This window comes from Manihot esculenta, chromosome 18 (genome assembly GCF_001659605.2).
Source record: "Manihot esculenta cultivar AM560-2 chromosome 18, M.esculenta_v8, whole genome shotgun sequence".
NCBI classification, from domain to species: Eukaryota; Viridiplantae; Streptophyta; class Magnoliopsida; order Malpighiales; family Euphorbiaceae; genus Manihot; species Manihot esculenta.
The window spans coordinates 6,291,982-6,318,804 of NC_035178.2; the positions used below are offsets into that span (position 1 = coordinate 6,291,982).

Consider the following 26,823-nt stretch of genomic DNA (forward strand, 5'->3'; position numbering starts at 1 on the left):
GGTTGGGGTTCATCGGTTCTGGGTTCCTCCACTACTGGGAGTGCGTTTACTGGGGTGCTAAGTCCCCTTTGTTGCATTATCTGGCCCAACCAGTGAGCAGTGGTTTGTAGCTGGAGAGCCATGGTTTGAATGCCTTGGTTAGACAGGGTCATGGTGGGAGTATTCCCTGCCAGGCTTGGCGAGGGATTAAGAGAAATAGGTGTTTGGTTATTCAACGTTGTAGGGCTAGAAAAGGAGAACTGCTGCCCATCTTGGGCGGAGCTCAGGTCATTTGGAATATTAAGGTTACTGTCTTGGTGGTTTGCCATCGTGGATCTCAGTGGGTTTTGAAAGTGAAAACTCCGGTGATGAAAAGATCTCCTTCGTTTCCCACAGACGGCGCCAATTGATGATCTGAGATCCAAATGAATAGGGTTTTACAAGGGTTTTGTATTACTGAATAAGGCCTCCCCTTTCTGAGGAGGGGACTCCTCTTTTATACATTGTCTTGCTTGCTGGTGACGTGTAAAGGTCTCTCCAGGATTGGGCCACGCGTCTCTGCCATGCGGATTCGGAGGTACTAGGGTATCAGCCGCCTGCTCCATGCGTAGCGGCCTCTGATTCTCCTCGTGCGTACGTTCGAGCGGATCTGTCAGGCTGTCTGGTGAATATTTCTCTGGATTCTGGGCTGGGCCGAGAGTTGGGCCAGACGCTAAGCCTGAGTGGAGAGGGCCTGCTTCGTGGGGGCCAGGCCGGCTTGAGTGAAGAAAATGGGTCGAGCCCGGCCTTGAGAGTTGGGTGAGCCAGGCTTGTTCTGTATATCAGGTGTGTGGGCCTCTACGTCATGGGCTTTGGGCTGTGGTCAAGCCCCTGGTCCGGGGTGAAGGAATCCAGCGGTCATCAAAAATTATCACACTCCATTTTTCTTTTAAGAGTGTCTCTTTCTTTCAATCCCTCCTGTTTCCACCTCAAAATAGATAATAGAGTCCTACAGGGTGTACCGCAATGATAAATTTATCAATTTTTACTCTGTATTAGACTCTAATAGTTCAATTCTCAATTATTACACTTACGACTAGAAAAAAAAACAAAACATGTGGAGGTCAGTATTGTCCTTCACATATGAAATGACAAGCTAATTAATATTTATATTTTAATTAGTTTTTAAAAGAACTCATTGATTTTTAAGGTTAATTTAGATAAGAAGATAAGGTAGAAAAATGTTTTACATAATGACGACACTGACCATAAAATATGTTAATTAATAAACATTTTTAATTCTTAGTAGCTTTGAACTTTACGTATTTTCTCCCCTTATTGACAATTGCTCAGTAACACAAAATTGACCACAAATAAAATCTAACTCAGTAAGGTTTTCCTTCCCTGAATTCACAATCTCAACGCAAACTTTTGATTCTATCTCTATATCCACATCTCTCTAATTAAGATCCCTGACCCAATCCAGTTTAGCCATATTTTTTTTATATTATCAACTAGGCTTCTAATTATGTACCTTCTTAATAAAATAACATACATAGGCTTATAATATAATAATTAATTGAAGTTAAGTACAGAAATAACAGGAACTAATCTAAAATTTTGCATCAGAATGGATAAAAAAAAGGAAATATCACATATCCAATTAAAATAGAAAATCATTGACTATGTAATAATTTATGAATTATGAGATAATATAATAATATGGTTTTTTATTTCCAAAAAAATGGTTATATATTCAATGAAATCCCACTTTTCTATGCCCCATCTGAGTTTTTATTTTCTACAAGTAAAATAATGTCAAGATGTGATTTTTTTTTAAAAAAAAAATTTCATGCACCCATTGTTCATATAAAATTTAGGTTGTACAGTTACACTTCAATAAATTTAGCATCTAACTATTAATATAAGTAAAGTCAGGGTTGAACCGTGGATGAATATTCATGGAGGATTATCACATACATGAGGAATAAGTTTCCTTACGTTTCCTTATAAAATCTTCGTTGTTGATCAAAAAGACGAGATGATGAAACTTGTAATCCTCATAGTTATAGTTGTCACTAACATTACTTCGCAGGTTCACTCGGTTGAATCAGTTTCACCTCCATTTGCATGCGACTTCTCAAACCCATCAACGAAACTCTATCCTTTTTGCAAAACCACGTTATCCATAAGCCAGAGGGTCCAAGACCTTATTTCTAGGCTTACGTTTGATGAAAAAATAGCCCAACTAGCTTACGCAGCCCCTCCAATTCCTCGACTCGGCATCCCTAGCTACCATTGGTGGGGCGAAGCATTACACGGTATAGTTTACGTGGGCAATGCAACCTACGGCATCAACTTCAACGGGACCATTCGGTCTGCCACCAGCTTCCCTCAGGTCCTTCTCACAACTGCTTCTTTCAATCCTCAGATCTGGTTTCGCATTGGTCAAGTAAGTTTCTATATTCAAACTCAAGATTCACCGACTATTATAAGAAAAATATCGTTATGGTTAATATAATATGCGTGAAGGTGATTGGAGAAGAAGCTAGAGCATTGTATAATGCTGGACAAGCAACTGGACTCACATTTTGGTCCCCAAATATTAACATATTCAGAGACCCAAGATGGGGTAGAGGCCAAGAGACACCAGGAGAAGACCCATTGGTTGCAGGGAAGTATGCGATGTTATTTGTAAGAGGAGTTCAAGGTGATTCTTTTGAAGGAGGGAAACTTGGGGTTGGTGATCATCTTCAAGCTTCAGCTTGCTGTAAGCATTTCACAGCTTATGACCTCGATAATTGGAAGGGCGTGAGCACTTTAGTGTTTGATGCTCGTGTAAGAAGATGTTTCTGTCTCTAATTGATTTGTTTGTTTTTTTTTTTTTAAATGATGTTGGAACATTCCATTTTGATCAAAATTAGCAACAGGAACAGATAGATTGATTAATAAATTTGTGATCATGGCAATACATATGGTACTTTGCATGTTTTGGATTCAGGTGACGTTGCAGGATTTGGCGGATACCTTCCAGCCTCCATTTCATAGTTGCATAGTGGAAGGGAAAGCCAGTGGGATAATGTGCGCTTATAATCGTGTCAATGGAGTCCCAAATTGTGCAGATTATAATCTCTTGTCTAAGACGGCCAGAGGAAAATGGGGTTTCCAGGGGTAATAATTATACGGTAAAATGAGCATCACATATGTAGCAAGAATTCGATGGTTTCACAATGAGTATTATTTGCAGGTACATTGTATCAGACTGTTATGCGGTTGCCCAGTTGCATGACAACCAAGGATACGCAAAATCGCCGGAGGATGCCGTCGCAGATGTCCTGAAAGCTGGTACGGCAGAACTTCCTCTGCTCTAATCCTATGATTATATCTTGATTAGTAAACTATATTATGTTTATTTTCTTCGTGTAGGAATGGATGTGGACTGCGGGGGCTATGTGTCTAACCATACCAAATCAGCTATAAAGCAGAAAAAATTGGGAGAATCAGAAATAGACAGGGCCCTTGGAAACCTCTTCTCTGTCAGGATGAGGTTAGGCCTCTTCAATGGCAATCCTTTAAAACTGCCCTATGGAAATATCGGTTCAGACAAAGTCTGCTCAAAAGAGCACCAGGATCTAGCACTTGAGGCTGCTAGAGAGGGCATTGTCCTTCTAAAGAACTCTGTTAAATTCCTCCCACTTAAGAAATCAAAAACCAGATCTCTTGCTGTTGTAGGCCACAATGCTGATGAACCACAAACTATCCTCGGAAGCTATAAAGGTCTACCTTGCAACATTGTTACACCTCTGCAAGCATTGCAGAAGTATGTTAAAAAAGTTAGGCATCACCGCGGTTGCGACACAGCTGGATGTACTTCAGCTTCTATAGACAAAGCAGTAAGAATTGCAAGAGTGGTAGACCATGTGGTACTAATAATAGGATTGGATCAAACTCAGGAGAGGGAAGGTCTCGACCGCTTGAATTTGGTGCTTCCAGGGAAACAGCAGGAGCTCATCAGAAAAGTTGCAAAAGCTGCAAAGAAGCCTGTTGTTTTGGTTATTCTTTCTGGAGGTCCAATAGACATAACTTTTGCCAAAAATGATAACAAAATTGGCAGCATTCTGTGGGCAGGTTATCCAGGAGAAGCTGGAGGGACTGCACTTGCAGAAATCATATTCGGTGACTATAATCCAGGTCACTTCATCATCAAATTTAACAGAAGAATGCGCTATTTAATTATGTTGAAATTTTGATTCTGACTGTTAATTGTATCTGCACAGGAGGAAGATTACCAGTGACATGGTATCCACAAGATTTTACCAAGGTGCAAATGGTAGACATGAGAATGCGTAGTGAACCATCTTCAGGTTATCCAGGGCGCACCTACAGATTCTATGGAGGCAAGAAGGTTTTCGAATTTGGTTATGGTCTCAGCTACACAAACTATTCTTACAACTTCATTTCTGTTTCCAGAACCAATATCACCTTTTACAAAAGAAAATCAAATCTCAACAGCTACATATTAGTTTCAGATTTAGGTACAGAACTATGTGAAAATAGCAAGTTCTGGGTTACCATCGGAGTTGAGAACACAGGGATGATGGCAGGTAGGCACCCAGTGTTGGTTTTTGCAAAACAGGCAAAGCTTGGAAATGGGAAGCCACTGAAACAGTTGGTTGGTTTCCAGAGTGTGAAGTTGAACGCTAAGGCGAAAGCTGAAATAAAATATGAGCTTAATCCTTGTGAGCATCTCACCAGAGCTAATGAAGATGGTTCAATGGTGATAGACGAGGGGCTGTATTACTTTATTGTTGGATCGGAAGAGTACCCATTAACTGTCATTGTTGCTTGATACCACATGAATCTTTGCGTTGTTGAAGCGTAGATTTAGCTGCCATTACTGAATCGCTATTCTGAAATAAGTTTGTATGGAAATATGCAATGCTGCTGCATATTGAATACAACAACATGAATCTAATCTTTTTCCGCTAATGAACCTTATTTCTAGATTTACATTACTGAGTTGGGTATACGCTAAGTTTATTTGAAAATAAATAAAAAAGAAGAAGACAAGCTCGCCCAGTCAAAGCTAAGCCTTACAAATCCGGCAGATCAAGTTCATGGTTTCTAGCTGGAGGAGAATGCAGAATCCGGTACCTCATAAAGGAGCTAACTGCCAAATTAGCTTATTCAGAACTTACAAAATTTTATATAATAATTAAATAAAATAAAATATCAAATATCTAAATTCCGAAATAGGGCCTCATGGATCACAGTTGCTCACTAATTTTATTAAATTTTAGGGGTAATATAAAAATAATAATAATAATTTAAAAATTAGTTATAAATCCATTATAACATGATTGGACAATAAGCAATGTGTTTGTCTTGTATTATAAAAGGATTCCTCCGAAGATGAATGGCTCTCACCAGCAACTCACAATGAGAATAAAGATCCAGAGTCTCTGTCTCGTAACCCTGCTCTTCATCTTAGCTGATTCATCTCAGCCACCATTCTCATGTGATTCGTCCAATCCATCAACCAAATCCTACCCCTTTTGCCAAACCTCACTCCCCATAAGCCAAAGAGTCCAAGACCTTGTATCTAGGCTCACATTGGATGAGAAGATCTCCCAACTTGTGGACACTGCGCCTGCCATTCCCAGGTTCGGCATCCCCGCCTACGAGTGGTGGTCTGAAGCTTTACATGGTGTTGCGTTCCTTCCTGAGGTCAGCCAAAGGCAAGGCATCCATTTCAATGGCACCATCAAGTCCGCCACTAGCTTCCCTCAAGTCATTCTCACTGCTGCCTCATTTGATGCCTATCTTTGGTATAGCATTGGTCAAGTAAGCAATAAGTTGTTATCCTAACGAGCTAGAGTCATGGATCTTATCCCTTACTAATTAAACGCGTGCATATTACTAATTTTCTGGGTTATTTTGAATCATTTTTGGATATGAAGGTGACTGGAATAGAAGCCAGAGCAATATACAATGCTGGACAAGCTATTGGCATGACTTTTTGGGCACCAAACATCAATATATTCAGGGATCCAAGATGGGGGAGAGGGCAAGAGACACCTGGAGAAGATCCATTGGTTACAGGGAAGTATGCAGTGTCGTTTGTGAGAGGCGTTCAAGGGGACTCTTTTCAAGGAGGGGTTCTTGGGGAGCAACTTCAGGCATCAGCTTGCTGCAAGCATTTTACTGCTTATGATTTGGATAAATGGAATGGCACAAATAGATTCATTTTTAACGCTCAAGTAAGTGATAAGTGATAGACAATTATCTTGATTAATATCTTGTTTTTCAATTTCTTTTTCTTAATATAAATTAATAATTTGTATGGAACTGCAAGATTCCTCATTGGTCCAAGCACTTGATGAGCTTAAATAGTTGTTTAATCAAAGAAAATGCAGATTTGTGTGCTGATCTTTCTTGGTGGATCATTGACTATTTCTTGTCCAAATTATAAAAATAAAAAAAAATATTGCATGCCTTGGTATTTTATATCCCTCAAATTAAGGCAGAAAAAGGGTCATTGTTATTTTATTATTTTCTTTTGGGAAAATTTCCTTTAAGACGAAGAAAAGTGTTGCTTCAATATGCAGGAAAATCATATTGCTGAAATGATGGGAACATGGAGCCTCCCTTTACACCAAAAATATGAAAGGGACAGATAAGGATTAGGAGAAGGGAAAAAATATGAGCATAAATAGAAAAAGAATTTCAATGGTTGCCTAAATATACAAAATGATTCTACTGTGATGTAGCCGTTTCTAATTCTTTGCTCTTAAGATTTCTGATTTAGAACTTCTCTACCATGTCACTTACATAGCAAGCATTTTTTTTTTTTTTTTGGTTAGGTCACGTTGCAAGACTTAGCTGACACATATCAGCCTCCATTTCGAAGTTGCATACAAGAAGGGAAAGCTAGTGGGATAATGTGTGCTTATAATCAAGTCAATGGAGTCCCAAATTGTGCAGATTACAATCTTTTATCTAAGACTGCTAGAGGACAGTGGAACTTCAATGGGTAATGTACAAAAAAACCATTAATGGATTGATGACAATTAATGGAATTTTCACATTCTTTTTTATTGAAACATAATCAGGTACATCACATCTGACTGTGATGCGGTTTCCATCATCTTCGATGATCAGGGATATGCTAAATCGCCAGAAGATGCAGTTGCAGATGTGCTTAAAGCTGGTATGTAGTGATGGCCTTTACATTATTAAACATATTTCAAAGTCGAGCTACAATTCATATGAGTAGGTGACAGGAGGACATTGTCTATCTCCAATAAGCATGCGGAACATCTATGCTAAAAGAACTTGTTTCAAAATCCAGTATATACATTTTAGAAAGTTTCACATCTCTTCTAATCCTTAAGAGTCGAAAAATTGTAGGGATGGATGTCAACTGTGGTGATTATTTGAAGAAATACACGAAATCAGCAGTAGAAAAGAAGAAACTGACAGAATCTGATATAGATAGAGCACTTCAAAATCTCTTCTCCATTAGGATGAGGCTGGGACTATTCAATGGCAATCCAGCTAAACTGCCTTATGGTAAAATTGGTTCAGATCAAGTTTGTTCTCAAAAGCATCAGGCTCTGGCCCTTGAAGCAGCTCGAGATGGCATTGTCTTGCTAAAGAACTCTGATCAACTTCTCCCTCTTTCAAAATCAAAAACCACGTCCCTTGCAGTTATTGGCCCTAATGCTCATAATTCAACTATTCTTCTAGGAAATTATGCAGGTCCCCCGTGCAAAGCCGTAACACCATTGCAAGGATTGAAGAGTTATATTAAGAACACTAGATATCACCCAGGTTGCAGCACAGTTGCATGTTCCTCAGCTGCAATTTACGAAGCAGTAAAATTGGCAAAAGAAGCAGACCAAGTGGTATTGGTTATGGGACTTGATCAAACTCAAGAAACAGAAGAACACGATCGAGTGGACTTGATACTCCCTGGGAATCAGCAGAAGTTGATAACCAGTGTTGCACGAGCTGCAAAGAAACCTGTTGTTTTGGTGCTTCTTTGTGGAGGACCAGTAGACATATCTTTCGCCAAATATGATAAGAACATTGGAAGCATTTTGTGGGCTGGTTATCCAGGTGAAGCTGGAGGAATTGCACTTGCAGAAATCATCTTTGGTGATCACAATCCAGGTGAACTTCTACATTGCTAACCACAGTATGATTCCATCCATTTCTTTGCTAGAAAAGCATATTTTCTCTCTTGAATACTGTCAATTTACATAATGCTGCTGTTTATTCAGGAGGGAGATTACCAATGACTTGGTATCCACAAGAGTTCACCAAGGTGCCAATGACAGACATGAGGATGCGGCCTCAACCATCTTCAGGCTACCCTGGCCGCACTTACAGATTCTACAAAGGCAAAAAGGTTTTTGAATTTGGTCACGGTCTAAGTTATTCAAACTATACTTATGAGCTTGTCTCTCCTACACAAAACAATATCCACTTGACATCATTTGTTGATAAAATGGTTCGAAACTCAAACCCCATAAGTTACAGAGCAATTTCAGAGTTAGGCACAGAACTCTGTGAAAAGAGCAAGTTTTCAGTTATCGTGAGAGTTAAAAACCAGGGAATGATGTCAGGCAAGCATCCAGTATTGCTATTTCTGAAGCAACCAAAGCTTGGAGAAGGTAGGCCAATGAAAAAGTTGATTGGATTCCAAAGTGTGAAACTTAATGCAGGGGAGAGTGGTGAAATTGAATATAAGCTAAGCCCTTGTGAGCACCTTAGCAGAGCCAATGAAGAAGGCTTAATGGTGATTGATGAAGGGTCTCAATTCTTGCTTGTGGGAGGCAGAGAATATCCAATTAATATAACTATTTGATGCTAATAAAAGATTTTCCAAACATAATGGGAGACTAGAATCCTGTTCCACCATAAAGTTTGGATCCATCAGTGGAATCCAATTTCAGGTACCTGAGCCAAATAATGTCAAATTTTTCATGAAGCTGTTCTAAATTAAATTCCAAATAATCTTGTTCACCTTTTTTTCTTTATTATATTTAATTTAATTATATTTCATATTTTATTATTTTTCACATTATGATCTGGAGGCCATAACACAGTTACATATATCAGGCAGAGAACCGAGTAGGATTGGCTAATAAAGCATCCACTGCGCTGCGCAAAACCTGCATGGACCATAAAGCTGGCTCCACTCTTATCCTATCCAAAGCAAAACACCAAAACTCTTCTCGGAATTATAAATAAAACAAGTGAAATTTTTGTCATTTCCTGGATATGCTTAGCTTCACAGCTCACAGATTTTTTTTTCCTTAGTAGTTGTAAAGGTAAAAGAAAATGTCCCTTTACTTTTCAATTCCATTTCCGTTTATTCTATTTTGAAAAAAGCAATCTGATAAGAAAAAAAAAATCTTTAGCCATGTTAAGCAACCGTAGTTGTCCACTATAAAGGAGCTCTGCTATCTTAAAATTTTAATATCATAATATGAAGAAGCTCCCAAGCCTCTGTCTCATAGCCTTTCTCCACTTTACTTCCCTTCTCCTTATCTCTGTTCAGTCTGCTCGCCCTCCATTTGCCTGTGATCCCTCTAATGAATTAACAAAATCATTCCCCTTTTGCAAAAGATCATTGCCTATAAGCGAAAGGGTCAAAGATCTTGTCTCTAGACTCACATTGGATGAGAAGGTCTTGCAACTTGTAGACACAGCACCTGCTATACCTCGGCTCGGAATCCCTGCCTATGAGTGGTGGTCGGAAGCATTACATGGGGTTGCCTTCTTGCCTCATGTTGCAACTAGGCAAGGTATCCATTTCAATGGAACCATTACGGCTGCCACTAACTTTCCACAAGTCATTCTCACTGCTGCTACATTTGATCCCCTGCTATGGTATCGCATTGGTCAAGTAAGCATCGGTGGTTTAAGCCTTGGGATGTTATTTACTATGATTGTTAATCATTTGTTTACATGAAGGTGGCTGGAAAAGAAGCAAGAGCTATATATAATGCTGGCCAAGCTACAGGATTGACATTTTGGTCACCAAATATCAATATATTTAGGGACCCAAGATGGGGAAGAGGGCAAGAAACAGCTGGAGAAGATCCCTTGGTTTCAGGGAAGTATGCAGTGTCATTTGTGAGAGGGCTTCAAGGAGACTCTTATGAAGGCGGAGCCCTTGGGGAGCATCTTCAAGCTTCAGCTTGCTGCAAGCATTTTACAGCTTATGACCTGGATCACTGGAAAGACATGCATAGGTTTATATTCAATGCTAAAGTGCGTGTTAGAATTCTATTTTATATTCATTACACTATAAAATATAAAAAAGATTTTGAATTGTTTTGGCAATATTTGTTTGCATTATAGGTCACAAAACAAGACATGGCCGATACGTTTCAACCTCCATTTCAAAGTTGCGTGCAAGAAGGAAAAGCCAGTGGGATCATGTGTGCTTATAATCAAGTTAATGGAATCCCAAACTGTGCAGATTACAATCTCTTGTCAAAGACAGCCAGAGGAGAGTGGGGCTTCCAAGGGTAACTTACAAAATAAACCCATTAATATTAGGCTCTGATGACAATCCTGAAGATTTTTCTTTTGATTAACAAAGTGATAATAATTGCATGCTTCTTTTTCAATGAAATTAATCAGGTACATCACCTCTGACTGCGACGCTGTAGCTGTCATGCATGAAAATCAGATGTATGCTAAAACACCAGAAGATGCAGCTGCAGATGTGCTTAAAGCAGGTACGGTGGCATGGACATGATCTTAAAACACCACTAATGTTGTCTGTCTTCTAACATTTTCGAGACTGAAAATTGGCAGGGATGGACATGGACTGTGGCTATTATCTGAAATACTATACCAAATCAGCAGTAGAAAAGAAGAAAGTAAAAGAATTTGATGTTGACAGAGCCCTTCACAACCTCTTCACCATGAGGATGAGGCTTGGATTATTCAACGGTGATCCAGTTAAACTTCCTTATGGCAATATTGGCGCAGACCAAGTTTGTTCACAAAAGCATCAAGCCATAGCTCTTGAAGCAGCTCGAGATGGCATTGTTTTGCTGAAGAACTCAGATCAGCTGCCTCTTTCAAAATCAAACATCAAATCCCTTGCAGTTATTGGCCCTAATGCAGACAATGCAACAATACTTCTTGGAAATTATGCAGGTCCCCCATGCCAAGCCATTACACCATTGCAAGGATTGCAGAATTACATTAAGAACACCAAGTATCACAAAGGTTGCAATACAGTTGCTTGTTCCTCAGCTGAACTTGACGAAGCAGTAAAAGTAGCAGAAGCAGCAGATCAAGTGGTGTTAGTTATGGGGCTTGATCAAGAACAAGAAAGGGAAGAACGTGATCGAATTGACTTGTTACTTCCAGGGAAGCAGCAGGAGCTGATAACTAGCGTCACAAAAGCTGCAAAAAAACCTGTTGTTCTGTTGCTTCTTTGTGGAGGTCCAGTAGATGTATCTTTTGCCAAAACTAATGAGAAAATTGGAAGCATTTTGTGGGCTGGTTATCCAGGTCAATACGGAGGAACTGCACTTGCAGAAATCATTTTTGGTGACCATAACCCAGGTGGGAGATTACCAATGACTTGGTATCCACAACAGTTCACTCAGGTGCCAATGACAGACATGAGGATGCGAGCTAATTCATCTTCTGGCTATCCTGGCCGAACTTACAGATTTTATCAAGGCAAAAAAGTATTTGAATTTGGTTATGGTCTGAGTTACTCAAACTATTCTTATGAGATTGTCTCTGTTACACCAGACAAGATCAACTTAAGATCATCAACTAAGGATGAAAAATCAAATCACAAGCCAGTCTCAAACTTGGGGGCAGATCTCTGTGAAAAGAGCACATTGTCTGTTGTTGTAAGAGTTAAAAACCAAGGGGTAATGACAGGCAAGCATCCAGTATTGCTCTTTATGAGGCCAGCAAAGGGTGAATATGGGACGCCAATGAAAAAATTAGTTGGATTTCAAAGCATCAAACTTAAATCAGGGGAAACTGCTGAAATTGAATATAAGCTGAACCCTTGTGAGCACCTTAGCAGAGCTGATGAAGATGGGTTGATGGTGATGTATGAAGGGCTTCAGTACTTGCTTGTTGGAGACAAAGAGTCACCAATCTATGTGATAGTTTGATACTAAGATAATTATGAAATCTTGGATGTCTTGGTCAATGAATACATTTGAATCAATAAGATGGAAAGTGTTAGACAATTATTTAAGAGGACTAAATATTTAGTCTCTAACATTGATATTATTAATAAGTTAATTTCTATATTTTTTAAATTTTTAAATATTTAACCATGTAATTTTAAACTGAACTGAATTATCAAAAAATCAAACTTAGTTAATGAACAGAGTTAATGAAAAATTAAAGGATTTATTTTTTTTATTTCTAATTTATTAATTCAATTAATATGTTAAAATATTAAATATTTGCTTGTAAATTGTCATATTGTATAATTTTTTTTGTTTAATTAACATAGTATTTATTCATTAAATTTTGTTATAAATTAAGAAAAAAATTATTTAATTTTTCAATTCTAAATGTGTTTATTATAATAACATATATTTAAATATATTTATAAAATTATAAATGAATAAATAAATTCATTTATAGGATAATACAAATATTAATAGCAATATTATTTTTATAAATTCAAGACCCGGGGCATAAATAATTTGTTGAATAAAAAAATATTAGTCTTCTCTCCAATGACAATAAACTTATTTCTATTTTCATTTATTTTAAAAAATTAGTAAATATAATTAAAAGTAATGAATTTTAAATTATTTTTAGAATTAATTTTTAGAATAATTAGTAAATTAATATTTCAAAAAATAAAAAATAACCTTTAACTTAGAAAAAGACTGAAAAAATAGAGTAAGTATAAAAATAAAGTCTAATAATATTTAAAAAAAAATAAATTTTAAAAAATGAACCTCTTCTTTAAACAAATGAATTTATTTTACTTAAAAATTCCCTTTATTTTTTATTTATATTTAAGAATATTTTATATCGACAATCTTTCTATGTAGTTAAACACTCAAAAATGTCTAAAATATTTTTTCTGAAAAAAAATTTTGGAAAAACAAAAATGTAAAAAATAAATATATCCTATACAAAAATTTATTTCGAGAAAAATAAATGTGATAATTATTAACTATAGTAACACATAATTACATAATATGTAAAAGTATTATTAAAATAACAAATCATAAAAAAGAATTACAAGTTGTAATAATTTTAATTATTTATATTATTTAATAATATTAATTACTTTAATGTGTTATAATTAATAAAAAAATCATACGAAATAAACTTTTATAATATAATTTTAAAATTTAAATTTTAACCAAATTAAAATATTAAATATTATTTCAAAAATTGTTGCTAAACAGAGCACTTAATTACTATGATAAATAATAAAATAAATTGATTAATATATAGATATATTTCCTTTTAAAATAAATTTAATTAAAAAACTAAATGTTTGACTTTAAAATATAAAAAATTATTAACTCAATTTATATATTAAAAAAAAAAGACAAGGGCCTACAAAAATAATTAAAGAAATTAATTTTTTTCCTAAATGGAAAGCCATAAAGCACAGCGCATAGCCAAGCAGGTTTCCATATTTTCTAGATATATAGCTATCCTATCCACGTGTGTGATTCCGAATATGCCCATGGAGGATATTATTTATATTATTAGGATCCAATTATATAGATTTTTTTATAAATATCCGACGTTTAAAACACTTATATATTTAATTTGATAGGAGTAAATCTCAATAAATTTGAGATTTTAATTTCACTATTTCAATTTTTAATTTTTATTTAAAAAGAAAATATCCGACATTTAATAATATATTATAAACTCGAAATCATCACATTGTTAGAAAAATTACAATATGAGATTTCTAACAGAATTAGTATAATACAGCCCTGTATGTTACCATTTACAATCAAAAGAAAATTCGTTTATAGTAAGAAGACAAGACAAATCGTCAGCAATGGGAAGAAGAGGGTATTTTTGTCATTTTAGGTAAACTGAGTCCAATCGGAAAATCTGTGGTCGGATAAAAATGACTGATTTATAATTATAATCAAATATTGGGGGCCGATATGTAATTTACCACAAAATTATTAAATTTTTTTTTTTGCCTAAAAAGCCCAGCATTACCAACTCATTTTCCCGGTTTGTTAAACTAATATGCGCATGTGTGTGGATCCACAACTCATGTTGTTTGATCAAAATCGTCAGGACCCATTTTGCCCTTTTTTCGTTTGACCTGCTCTCTATGGTTTTTTCTAGTTGAGGGAACCCACCCACCCCCTAAAGAATCGCCACTTTCTCCCCATTTCAGCCACCAATTGCTGAATCAGTCAGGCAAGTTCATCACTTAGCAGTCTTTTCCGTTGATCCTGTTATTCATGAGTCGCGTATTTCGGGTTCTATTTTATTCTTGCTTTTATCATTTGTTATATATTTTAAGTCCGCAGTTTTATCAAGTTTAACAAATTTCACTGGCCTAGATTATTGATTTGGCTGCGTTTATGATTCATGGGACATTGGTGGTTTAGATTAGATCAACATTTTATTTGGATACTTGTTCAAGACGTTTTATATTGATTGCTGAAAATATTATAATTCTCAAAGTGGGTTTTATTCTAGCAGAAATGAACCTTAAGCATCTGACGAAAAATGATAGAAAAGAAAATGCTTGTGTTAATCTCAATCCATTATTTTTTACTTTAGTCATATCATTGTGGAGCTGTATTTTTATAGTCGATAATCGATCAGGCAACTCATGTAAAATAACAACTTTGTTCTTCCAGATCCATTGTCATGGAAATGAGTGAAGAAAGTGAAATTTTGGAGATTTCCCCCAATATTTTTGGCTAAATATCAGATTTGACCTTTCAGTTTAATTACTGCCGTTGTGCTATTACAGCATTGAGAATACTTTGTATTCGAATTGTATTCTTATTTTCCAATTACTTCATAGCAACTAAATCAACTGCTTGGCACCCTGTCAGAAAGCAAATTAAACAAATAATTCATTTTATATGCAAGAATTCCGTGGTTATGTATTGGGAATTGAATTTTCATCTTCAGGTATAACACCTAAAGGAAAGTGAGTTCAGCTGAAGATTGTGCTTGAACAAATGAAAAATTAATTCTGATATTCCACTTATACTAATTACCTGACCTGCATGGAGAGAAAGAGAGACTACATTGTTACTTTATTCAAACAATGAATGGTATTAAGTTTAATGAATATGAAATTTAAAGTGATTATAAGGTTGCAGATTAAATTTTATAGGTTATTGTTGAGTATGGAACTGCAAATGAGCTACAAAAATTTTGTCTAGTTATTTGTTTCAAATATGTAGTTAATGTTTTTCCAGCAAAAATAAGCATATGGCTTAAGTTTCTTTCTTTTCCCCCTTGAGCAAAAGTCATGTGTGTAGTTAGTCATCATATCTGCCAACCGATTTATCTGCAGTATTTCGTTTGTTCAATAGGAGCCAAGATTAATAAGTTCTTTAGCCTGGCTGGAAAAGAAAGAAACTTGTCCTTATTCTATCCATTGTGTAGAACAGTGGTTCATTTTTTGCTAGATGTGTCTAAATTTTCTATTTATTAATTTTTTTCTAAAAAAGAAAGGGAGACGTGTTTTGGAGGATACTGAGATGGAAACATATTTTACACCATGTTTCTGATGTCTTCAACCATTGACTTTCAGGGAAAATTAAAATGAGTGGGGGTCTAAAGAAATCTCCTTCAAATGGCTTTGAGAATTCTTTGACACCTGAAGCGCAGCAGGCAAAGGTATTACTAACTAATATACTTGTCTGGTTTGTCACAATTACTTGTGGCTTTGTTATAACTTGTAGATAAATTAAGGAATGCAAATGGTACTGATTGTGAGTAAATAAAAGCTTTTGAGCTCATGGAACTATGGTGTTTGGCTGCTTGCAGATTAATGAGGTGAGAAGGTTAGTGGGACCATTGCCTGAGAAGTTGTCCATTTATTGTTCTGATGCTTCAATCTCAAGACATCTAAGGGCACGAAACTGGAGCGTGAAAAAGACAACAAAAATGCTTAAAGAGACCTTAAAATGGAGAGCAGAATATAAACCAGAAGAAATTCGCTGGGTATGTTACCTTTTTCTGCAATCTCATTGTCAGTAGTCTTTAAGAGATGTTTTAGCTTCTATGGTCTGTTTAGATCAAGTTCTTACTTATTTGAAGATTACTATAGCAACAAAATGAGGCTTCACAATCTTCTTTTAGATTTGGTTTTATGTATCGTTTTTGTTTACACTTAGATCATGGCCTTCATTGAGCTGAAGGACGCTAAGCATTTGTTTGCATGTAGTTGGTTGAAGAATTATAATCTGAAAAAAAACTACTATGGGGTGGGGGGGGGGGGGTTTACCACATTATTGAAGTGCTTCAAATTTTGATGTACTTGAAAGTGAGGATGGAAATTGCTACCACCTTGGAAAAGCTTGCCCCAATTCATTTAATAATATGCTCTACTGTTAGTCAGTACTCAGTAGGTTGACTGAAAACTGTTGGCCTGTCTGAGTTCTTGGCCTTGATAAGAAATTCAGTTTTCATGTACTATTTATTGTTTGTGATTTAGGAAGAAATTGCTCGTGAAGCAGAGACAGGAAAAATCTACAGATTAAATTCTGTTGACAAGCATGGGAGAACAGTTCTTGTTATGCGACCCAGTTGTCAGGTTTCATCTGACATTCCTGCTTTTAATTTTGCATTTTTAAGTTCCTTACTACTTGAAGTGTTCAAGAATGTTTGGCTTGTAGCAATAGTCCTCTTTATCCATGCTGTAAAAGGAAGGGACTTTTAAATGTCTAGTACACGATTTTGACTTAGATTGCATGGAGTGTAGTAGCTGTTACTCTTTTAACTCATGTTAAGTACTGTTTCTTTTCCACTGTCTTCACTTTTCTCAGCTAGCTGACAGATCCTCCAACAATCTCCTCTTGGTTTTCTTAATACCCTAACCATTCAACAGCTTCTATCACGACCAAATTCTAGAGACATTGACCTCATGTTTTCAAGTATAATTATTGCACAAACATAGCCAAAATAAGGTCACTTTCTGTCATCATGTATTTGTTTCTTTGAATTTTAATTTATTACAGAGCCATAAATTTTTTACATGGACACAACTACAAGATCATTATGGTTTTTGAGTAATTTGCATGCATCTACAACATTTGGTTCCTTTTTTTCAAAAATGGGGTATAATTTTCTACATTACTTAAAGCAAGATAACTTTTTGTCAGTGACCACCAACTCTCTCAAGTAGGACACGTTTTATTATTCAATAAAATTGTTCCCTTTGGTGGAACCAATTCTAGTCTCTAATTTTGCTCAGCTTTCAATTCATAACTCATAAATTCATTTTGGTACAGAACACAAAATCCACAAAAGGACAGATTAGGTACTTGGTGTATTGCATGGAGAATGCCATTTTGAATTTATCTCCAGATCAGGAGCAGATGGTGTGGCTGATTGATTTCCATGGATTCAATCTGTCACATATTTCACTGAAGGTGACAAAGGAAACAGCACATGTTTTACAAGACCATTATCCAGAGCGGCTGGGTCTGGCAATCCTATATAATCCACCAAAGTTCTTTGAACCATTTTGGATGGTAACCACTGATGGCTTTGTTTGAATCATTCTTTTTAATTATGCTTTACATTTCTATCAGAGATAGAAATTTGAATTTAGTGCACTATTTTGAAAATATAAAATGCTTGATTACTGTTCTAGGTAAGATATTTTGGATATTTGAGCCATGGAATTTTGGCTGTATGATGGAGCCATGCTAGAGGTTTTGGCTCCAAGATTCAGTAGACATTAGGCTAGAGCGTTTCAAACCAGATTCTTAATATTTTATAATCATATTTTTTTTGCCTATATATTTGGAGGCTTTCAACATGGAAAACCTTTATTTCGTGTTTTTCATTCCCAGTTTTCCATATCCTTTTGAACCTGGGAACTATTGTTGCAAGATTCTTCAGATTTAATGTATGTGAATTGTATAGGTGAATCACACCGGAGTATCTATTTCCTGTGTTCAGAAAATTGTTTAGGAGAACATACTCCAGTATGTTCTGTTTAGTGAAATTTCTATATTGCCGATAATAGGTCCTGGCGTTAGGTTATTTGCCGTCTGCCTTTTGTCTTACAGCTTCTATGCTAGCCTAGTCTCAGTTTGTAATGCCAGGATATCTGTTATTTCAGGCAGCAAAAGTGTTTCTAGAGCCCAAGACTTACAATAAAGTCAAGTTTGTTTACTCTGATGAAGTTAACACCATGAAAATAATGGAAGAACTATTTGATATGGACCAACTCGAGTCTGCATTTGGGGGCAAAGATAATTCCGGTTTTGATATCAGTAAATATGCTGAGAGGATGAAGGAGGATGACAAAAGGATGCCTTTACTTTGGACAGTAGGGAGTGAACCCTCAGCAATGCCACAACCAGCCCTGACTTCTACTGCTTCCTTGGATGTCAGCATGGAATCACATTCTGATGCTTCTGAAACTGATGAAACAGACAGTTCTCAGCTTCACGGGATAAGTACAGAAATTGCCTCCAATGATGTCAATACACCAGCTGTTGATGGTGGCAGAAATGGGTCAGAAAATGTACATGTTAACGTGAAAACCCAGGAAGACCAAGCACGTGCCTGACTAGTTAAGGTATGATGATAATAGTGTTGATGTTAGCTGAGCTGACTAGTCATCTTGGTGAGAGACTTAACAAATGATCTTTCCGTCGAGTTTATGAAATGACATTTAGAAGAGACATTAGATGTAATGATTCATGTGTATGCATTTTGGCTACTTTTGCAGTTAACTTGTTTGAGACCAGATAAATCCTATGCTTAAATAAAGATGATGCAGAAAAGAGAGTGCCATAACCTATAGAACCGGTAGGTTTTTCCTGAGATCGGGTGGTACAAGAGTATCTGCTACTTTGTTTACATAGTTGTTGTAATGAAACTTCATTTCCCTTGTTTTATTGAAATCTGCTCCTTTTTTCTTTCAATATGTTCCATTTGAACAAATGAAACTTATTGTACGAGTAAAGAAAGATAGATGTTATTGGAATGCAAAACGTAGCTCGAACAAACCCTTTAATCAAAAGGTGAACTCTCCTAATAGAATAAAGTACTGGTCATTTCTTGTGACTTGTGATGATGAAGAGAAAAAGGACATTTGAAGAGATTTTATTTATACTGCACAAACAATTGTATGAAAACTAGATTTATCGCCTGCTTGTAGTTGGGGATATATTCATGTACTCTGAACTCTGAAACAAGCATGTTCACCTTCTCTCTCGAGGTCTTCAGTCTTTCATCTGTGATTTAAATCTTGCCATTGTCATTGCTATGGTACAATGGGGAGAATGTTTTCTCCATGGATGCTAACATCCCCTAACGCCTCAATGAGAGATGTTTGAGGAAAACCAGCTTCTTGAATACGTTAGCTGAAGTGCATTGCAAAATGTTTTAACGTGAATAAAAATGAGAAGCTACTCTTCATCACTACTAAATTTGTAATGATTAAAATGGTCTACATCTTATACCAGAGATGCTCCTTTTTTATTCTAGTCCATCTAATATACGATTTGAACATCCAAGGAACTCCCAGGCACATATATATTCCCTGAATAGAAGTACAGAACACAGGGCAAGGACCGAAAACAAGCATACTCGAGTGACAAGTGCTGTAGCAATTGCCTCATTTTCTTGCTTACGTTGATGACACCAACTACAATGCCAAGTGGCCGCTGAAGAAGGAAATATTTGAAAATTTTAAATCACTGAGGTTTGGAAGCAAAATCTGAATACTGGTAACTCTGAAAGGATTTAAATTTGTTATCTGTAACAGGCAATTAAGCTTACCAATTTTTGGATATGTTAATGCAACATCTCATCTAACTTCTGCCTGTATTGAGCTAATCTCTGCAGCAACATTGCATTGTTGTCAGTGTTGTTTTTTCACACTTCCAGGAGATAAAATCAGGGGTGCAAATGGAAAAGAAAAATCCATATCAACAACATTTGTGCTTCTCCTTATTTTCTCATGAATGTACAAACCATATGTCACAACCACGTTTTGTAAACATGAAAGCGCAAAAAAATATCAAACAAAATAAGGCCCAAAGTTACCAATCTTCTATAAAAATAAATCATGCTTATATGAAGGAATCTGCAATTCTAGAAAAGAGAGATTAGAAATTGCATACCTTAGTATATGGGGCTTTTTACTTATTCAAGTTGAAAAAAAAAAAAAATTCTCAAACCTTGGTTCAGAAATTTTTTTTTCCGAAACCAGGGTGAAAATGGACTCTACCGCGCTTTAAAAGCGCGGTAGACCTTACCGCACTCATAGAGTGCGGTAGAAGAAAATAAAGTGCGGTAGAAGAAAATAAAAAAAAAAAAACATTTTCGTACATTACCGCACTTTTAAAGTATTACCGCACATTTCAAGTGCGGTATTCCGCACTTTTAATTTTTATTTTTATTTAATTAATATTATATTATATTTTATTAATTTAATTATTTATTAAATTTATATAAATATAATTATAAAAATTATATTAATATTAATTATTTATAATATAATATTATATTTATTTTATTAGTTATATAATTTAATTAATTATATATTAAATTTATATAAATATAATTATAAAAATTATATTAATATTATTATAAATATTAATTATTTTAATTTATTTATAATATAACATTATATTTTTTTATTTTATTTTATTTTATTATTTTTTATTATAAAAATCTAAAAAATTATATAATTAATGGTACCTATAAAAAAATTTCAGACTTTTTATTATTTTAAAGTTAAAAAAAATTTAAAATCTATTAGTGTTTCAAAAATTAAATATTTATAAATTAATTATAATAAAAATAATAAAATAGAATAATAAATATGAAAGATATAATATTTTATTATAAATAAATTAATTTATTTATAATAAAAAGATTTATTTTCATATTTGTCATTCCTTAAAATTTAAAATTTAATTTTGAATATATACATATTTTTTTTTGAAGAAAATAAGTTTTTTTTAATTTTGAAATCTACCCATCGGAGCTAATCGGATTGAATAGTATCCAAAATCCTTGGTGTTAAGTTATTTATTAGATAATCGAAAATAAAGAATTTTAGATACTATTCGATCCGATTAGATCTGATGGGTAAATTTCAAAATTAAAAGAAACTTATTTTTTTCAAAAAAATATATGTATATATTTAAAATTAAATTTTAAATTTTAAGGAATGACAAATATAAAAATAAATTTTTTATTATAAATAAATTTATTTATTTATAATAAAATATTATATTTTTCATATTTATTAGTCTATTTTATTATTTTTATTATAATTTATTTATAAATATTTATTATAGGTGCCATTAATTATATAAATTTTTAGATTTCTCATTTCAAAAAAAATAAATTTTTAGATTTTTATAATAAAATAAAATAAAATAAAATAAAATAAAAAATATAATGTTATATTATAAATAAATTAAAATAATTAATATTTATAATAATATTAATATAATTTTTATAATTATATTTATATAAATTTAATATATAATTAATTAAATTATATAACTAATAAAATAAATATAATATTATATTATAAATAATTAATATTAATATAATTTTTATAATTATATTTATATAAATTTAATAAATAATTAAATAAATAAAATATAATATAATATTAATTAAATAAAAATAAAAAGTAAAAGTGCGGAATACCGCACTTGAAATGTGCGGTAATACATTACCGCACTTTAAAAGTGCGGTAATGTACGAAAATTTTTTTTTTTTTTTTTTATTTTCTTCTACCGCACTCTATGAGTGCGGTAAGGTCTACCGCGCTTTTAAAGCGCGGTAGAGTTCATTTTCACCCTGATTTTGGAAAAAAAATTTTCTGAACCAAGGTTTGAGAATTTTTTTTTTTTTTCAACTTGAATAAGTAAAAAGCCCTAGTATATGCATAGACTCCAGCTTCAGTTGGTCCTGCAGGGCTTCCCCTTCTACTGAACCTCCCCTCTTTGAATATGTAAAGCATAGGTATTCCAGTTGATAGTTCTAAACTTATAACCTGTCCAAAGAAAAACAAAATTAAACTGTTTCATACTCTAAAAAAGCAAGAATAGAAGAACAAGCACAGACAATGTTGCAAATATCATTATAGCCGATACCTCCTGAGAAGTTAATTTGTCTAGATACATAATTATGGACCTCAACGAATTCCCATGGGCAGCAATCATTACGTGCTTCCCAGAACGAAGCTGGGTTTCAATCTGAATTGCAATATTCAGACATTCAGACAAATGAATGATATATAATCTCTTGAACAGCAAATTATAGGCAAATAAACCAAAGGAGAACTAGGTAATAAAAAGCAAAAATCAAGCATACCTGATCTTTAAAATAAGCAACAGCTCTTTCAGCACACATTTCCAAACTCTCCCCATTTGGTGGAGGTATGTCATAACTTCGCCTCCACTCGTGAACTTTTTCCTTGCCAAATCTATCTGCTGTTTCCTGCTTATTCAGACCTTGTAATTCCCCATACCTATAGCACATCCCAATTTATACATTGTGCAAAAAAAAGTAAGGATTACAGGTAAAAAGCTAAGAGTGAAAACTGTAAGATTACATTCTTTCATTTAATTGCCAAGCTGTTATAACTGGAATGCATTGCCTCATTGTGTCCTCGCTAAATATTTGACTCCATGCCCTTGCCTGTTCACTCTCATTGTGCATGATGATCGGCACCTATCAACAGTTCATTCATGGTTAGCAACTGATCATATAATGAATGTTTGAATCTTCTGTTTTTTAACATTACCTTTCTACGACGGTGCTGTGTCATGGCAAGCATGGCAGTCATCTTTGCTCTAATCAAGGATGATGTATATATTATGTCCACAGGTATGTTGCTGATTCGCTTACCAGCTTCGATTGCCTCTTCCACACCCTTCTTTGTTAATGGCACATCAACACAACCTGTGAACAGGTTCTTTTCATTCCATAACGACTCACCATGCCTGATGAGTATCAGAGCCGCCTCGCCTGAATTAGATTAGGACACAGTGACATAAAGGAATATATGTTCAGTCTTCAGCAACCATATAAAAAAGGCTTTTCCAGAATTGGTTTGATAATGGATATAAATATGTACTTTCAATAACTGGATGTGAAATGCTGAGCAGAATGAAAATTGCTTACTTGATTTCTTTTGAAATTCATTGCTGCTGGTATTTGAGGGGGCTGAAATTGGATCAACCACTGAATTTTGAGAAGTTGAGGCTTCAACAGCAAAAGAATTCCCCTTACTAGAGCTATAACCTCCATTTCTTGACATTGACAATCCGAGATCAAACTTAAAACCTTTTGAAATCGATTTCACTGAAACATTTCCAAACTCTTGATGGATTCCAGAATTCTGGAGATGATGGGATGGAAGAATCCAAATTGCCTGGTGAAACACCGCATTGGCCATTCTGAAAATTCAATTAAAAAATAATAATGATTAAGGAAACAAAATATACAAATGGGTTTCTAGCTAATCATGTTCCTAGCTAAAAGCTTTTGTTGCAAACAAAATCAACACCAACAGCAAATATAGATCGGTATTTGAATATGGTTGCTATTCTTTCAAACAGAAAGTAGTCAAAACTGGCGAATCAAAAGACTAAGTTCCATTAATATCTCAAACATAAAACAAACGAAGGCCAGTTAAGAAAGCGTGGCGAATATAAATTAAGGAACCAGACCTGAAACGAAAAGAAAACAGCAACCCAGAAATTAAAAATAGCAAAAAAACAAAGAAATGCCAGAAAGAAGCAGACTTTAGATGAAGCAAAGAAAATGGGTAGGAGAATCTCACCTGTAAATAGGCGCAAAGCGATGAAAACGAGGAAACGAAAGGAAAGTGAAAAGAAAATGGGAGAATTGATTACAAGAGAAGGTGACGGAGAGGATGATGAGAAAGAGATAGTAAGTTAAATGTCCATTTTCAATTCCAATTCAAAAGGACAAAAAACAGAGAGGGAAAGCAAGTTAGTTAGATGGGTATGGGTGGAATCATGAATGTAGAAAATTTCGATTGCGGACTTGTCTTCTAGATGCTGCGATGTCCAATTTACTGTGAAATTTTTTGAGTTTTCATGCGATCTTAGCGTGGAAAAGATTTACTTTTTTGAGCTGATAAATTGAGAGATCTTTAGTTGATCTAGGAACGTGAAGTAGTAATATTTTTTTAATGTATCATCTCATTAATTCAGTTTCCAAATACACTAAAAAACATTTACAAATATTGTTTTTTTTCAAAGAATAGTATTTATTTATTTATTCAAATTATTCATTGTGTATTATATAATTAATTATTTATAGTTTATTGAAAACTATTAGAAGAATAATTTTTTAATATCAATTATCTCAATTTAAATAAAATCTTCATTTGAACCATTAAATACAAATTTGATCTCATATCAAAATGATATTAATTAACCATTTATGGAAAATTAATTAAAACTATATAATAAAAATATAAATTTTAATATAATTATTGTTAAATTTATATTTATACGAGTCCAGCTCTTCACGACCTTACTTATAATAATATATAACACTATTAATTATACTTTAAGAATCAAAATATCGAGAAAAAAAATTTCTTTAATGAGTGTTGTTTGTACATATTTATTTTCTTATTTTTAAATAAAAAAGAAAAAAAAATTATTCTAGGAGGATTCATCAACTTTTGATGAAACTTGAAAGATCAAACCAGCGTCACAGAAATTAAAAAGAATACCAAACAAAAGCAGCCCTTCAAACCCCTTAACCGTACCTAACTCCATCTCATCGCCTCCTTATGTGGAGTTTGACGTCTACCACATATTAACATGTACTTGTCCAATGGCACTTAGCTAATTTTAGGTTGAGATCTTAGAGTCTTCTTTTCCATTTAAGATGGAAGTTTGTTTTGAATATAAAGATTCTAGTCCTAGAAGTAAGTCATATCAAGACTTTAAAGAAAGAAAAATACAAAAGCCCAATAAGAAGCCAACTATTGAACAATCTAAAGCCCACCATGTAGTCATTGGTCTATAGCCACTTGAGACAACTGTCACATCCCTGATTTTGAACTCCTGCAGGTCGGAGGGATGCCATGGTTAGAGTTGCTGAGATTGGGCGGGAATCAAGAAGTCCAATCCAATTGTAGGTGAGGTGAGGCTTTTTGAAGTTGGCAGACGAGCTAGCTGGTTGAGCAGGAGACTTGTATAAGAGCCGTAGGCAGAATGACCTGTCAAACTTAGGCGGGACGAGTTGAGGAGTAGGCGAAAGCTATTGGCGAGATTAGTGGTTGGAGGGACGAGCTGCCGAGAGGACGAGCATCATATTGGATGTGAGGCTGAGGCAAGAGAACGCCCATAAGCTTGAAGAGGCCTGGGAGTGTCAAGAGTTCGAAGGGGCTAAAGAGTGCCTAGAAGCTCGGAGGGGTTAAGAGTGCCCGAGGTGCTCGCAAGGGTTGGTGGAATCCGGATGTTCGTCAAGACAGCAGAGTTGTTTAGAAGTTTAAAATGCCCGGATGCTTAGAAGCTTGCAAGATAGTAATGAAAGCTCAGAAGCTCGAAGACTTGCCAGGACTGGATTAGCCTGGAAGGCTTGCAAGACTGGAGAGCTCGGAAGCCTGGATGGCTCACATGGCTAGAAGAGCTCGGAAACTTGAAGACTCGCCAGGCAAGAGAAGCCCGGATGTTGGAAGATTGGAGGGCGAGAGTAGCCCAGAAGTCTGAAGACTCGCCAGGGCAGGTGTAGCTTGGACATGGAAGGCTGCAGGGCGAGTGTAGCTTGGAAGCCCAGACCTTGCTAGGCAAAAACAGGTAGGAGTACGGGGTGAGGCGCGTTGAGCATGGAGATCACTCCACAACACGGGGCTAGTCCGTGTAGTCTGCTGTTACTTCGCGAAGGATCTAGATGGGCCATTTTCTGAAGAATTCTTGAAGAGTCATTCTCGAAGGCGGCAAGCAAGATATTTTGGGGTGATGAGCAAATGAAAGCAGCTGATTGGGCCACTTGTCCCAACACCTATGTGGCCGAGAAATTTTTTATTTTTTAGTTTATTTTTTGGATTAATTACAGCCATATGTAAAGGAGGTGTAGATGGCTATAAATACCCCACTATCCTCTCTCAATTTGCTCACACTTCGAAGACTTAATCTGGTTAGAAGTTAAAACACTTAGAGAGAGTGTGTGTGTCTCTAGAGACTCGACAGGAGTGTGTAGTCGAGAGTCCCTCTCTCAAAATTATGTCCATGTAGCCCTTGTAGGAAATTATAGTTTGGTCCTTGTACTCTTTTGTTGAATGAATGAAAGCTCCCTCTTTCTTAACTCTTGTGTGCTGAGTTCTTTCTGTTATCCTTATGATTGTGTTGCTTCCATTGTGCTATACTCTATGATGTGAGTTCAACTATTTTGTTGAGCTATTTTGAAGTGGTGTGAGGTTGACTTAGTCTTGGGAGAAGGCTAAGTGCCACACGTTGATTTTGGAGTTGGGCGATCTAACAAGCTCACTTGCAAGGGACGTGACACAACATTGCTGGAGGAGGCTATTAAGGTCGTCATACAGATTAATGCCCAATGAAGCATAGAAATGACTAAGGACTAGCTGATGTCTAACTCTTGCCTCAAGCTCATAAGCTAGAAACTAAAGAAACT

General features: G+C 35.1%; 5 protein-coding genes across 9 annotated transcripts; 4 read left to right on the forward strand and 1 right to left on the reverse strand.

The window, feature by feature from the left end:
• The first annotated feature begins 1,932 nt into the window (after nt 1–1,932).
• On the forward strand, nt 1,933–4,947 carry LOC110606459 (probable beta-D-xylosidase 7). The gene is made up of 6 exons (XM_021745263.2): nt 1,933–2,410; nt 2,491–2,796; nt 2,960–3,129; nt 3,206–3,303; nt 3,385–4,149; nt 4,236–4,947. The coding sequence occupies exons 1-6, from the start codon at nt 2,000–2,002 to the stop codon at nt 4,805–4,807; spliced, it is 2,322 nt and encodes a 773-aa protein (XP_021600955.2). The 5' UTR covers nt 1,933–1,999; the 3' UTR covers nt 4,808–4,947.
• A 395-nt stretch (nt 4,948–5,342) lies between these two features.
• Nucleotides 5,343–9,219, forward strand: LOC110605991 (probable beta-D-xylosidase 7). 2 transcript variants are annotated; one of them, XR_006349465.1, is made up of 7 exons: nt 5,343–5,802; nt 5,919–6,218; nt 6,822–6,991; nt 7,071–7,168; nt 7,369–8,133; nt 8,244–8,918; nt 9,085–9,219. XR_006349465.1 is itself a non-coding variant. In XM_021744695.2 (6 exons), exons 1-6 carry the CDS (start codon nt 5,371–5,373, stop codon nt 8,828–8,830), a joined length of 2,352 nt encoding a protein of 783 aa, XP_021600387.2. In that variant the 5' UTR covers nt 5,344–5,370; the 3' UTR covers nt 8,831–8,988. The 2 variants fall into 2 exon arrangements, 1 of the variants encoding a protein (XP_021600387.2); XM_021744695.2 differs by lacking the exon at nt 9,085–9,219 and having other exon boundaries at nt 5,344–5,802; nt 8,244–8,988.
• A 150-nt stretch (nt 9,220–9,369) lies between these two features.
• LOC110606325 (probable beta-D-xylosidase 7) lies at nt 9,370–12,235 on the forward strand. The gene is made up of 5 exons (XM_021745079.2): nt 9,370–9,874; nt 9,943–10,242; nt 10,333–10,502; nt 10,618–10,715; nt 10,795–12,235. The coding sequence occupies exons 1-5, from the start codon at nt 9,455–9,457 to the stop codon at nt 12,126–12,128; spliced, it is 2,322 nt and encodes a 773-aa protein (XP_021600771.2). The 5' UTR covers nt 9,370–9,454; the 3' UTR covers nt 12,129–12,235.
• Nucleotides 12,236–14,192: 1,957 nt separating this feature from the next.
• On the forward strand, nt 14,193–19,097 carry LOC110606824 (phosphatidylinositol transfer protein 3). 3 transcript variants are annotated; one of them, XM_021745814.2, is made up of 7 exons: nt 14,193–14,385; nt 15,746–15,831; nt 15,982–16,158; nt 16,652–16,750; nt 17,448–17,690; nt 18,287–18,748; nt 18,902–19,097. In XM_021745814.2, exons 2-6 carry the CDS (start codon nt 15,757–15,759, stop codon nt 18,737–18,739), a joined length of 1,047 nt encoding a protein of 348 aa, XP_021601506.1. In that variant the 5' UTR covers nt 14,193–14,385; nt 15,746–15,756; the 3' UTR covers nt 18,740–18,748; nt 18,902–19,097. The 3 variants fall into 3 exon arrangements, with proteins under 3 accessions (XP_021601506.1, XP_021601505.1, XP_043809414.1); XM_021745813.2 differs by having other exon boundaries at nt 18,287–19,097; XM_043953479.1 differs by lacking the exon at nt 16,652–16,750 and having other exon boundaries at nt 18,287–19,097.
• Nucleotides 19,098–19,249: 152 nt separating this feature from the next.
• Nucleotides 19,250–24,286, reverse strand: LOC110607034 (2,3-bisphosphoglycerate-dependent phosphoglycerate mutase 1). 2 transcript variants are annotated; one of them, XM_043953480.1, is made up of 9 exons: nt 23,990–24,286; nt 23,329–23,603; nt 22,949–23,172; nt 22,757–22,875; nt 22,516–22,672; nt 22,296–22,397; nt 22,076–22,195; nt 19,957–20,016; nt 19,250–19,841 (listed from the first exon to the last, which is right to left on the reverse strand). In XM_043953480.1, the coding sequence occupies exons 2-8, from the start codon at nt 23,600–23,602 to the stop codon at nt 19,972–19,974; spliced, it is 1,041 nt and encodes a 346-aa protein (XP_043809415.1). In that variant the 5' UTR covers nt 23,603; nt 23,990–24,286; the 3' UTR covers nt 19,250–19,841; nt 19,957–19,971. The 2 variants fall into 2 exon arrangements, with proteins under 2 accessions (XP_043809415.1, XP_043809416.1); XM_043953481.1 differs by lacking the exon at nt 23,990–24,286 and adding an exon at nt 23,877–23,968.
• Nucleotides 24,287–26,823: the final 2,537 nt, after the last annotated feature.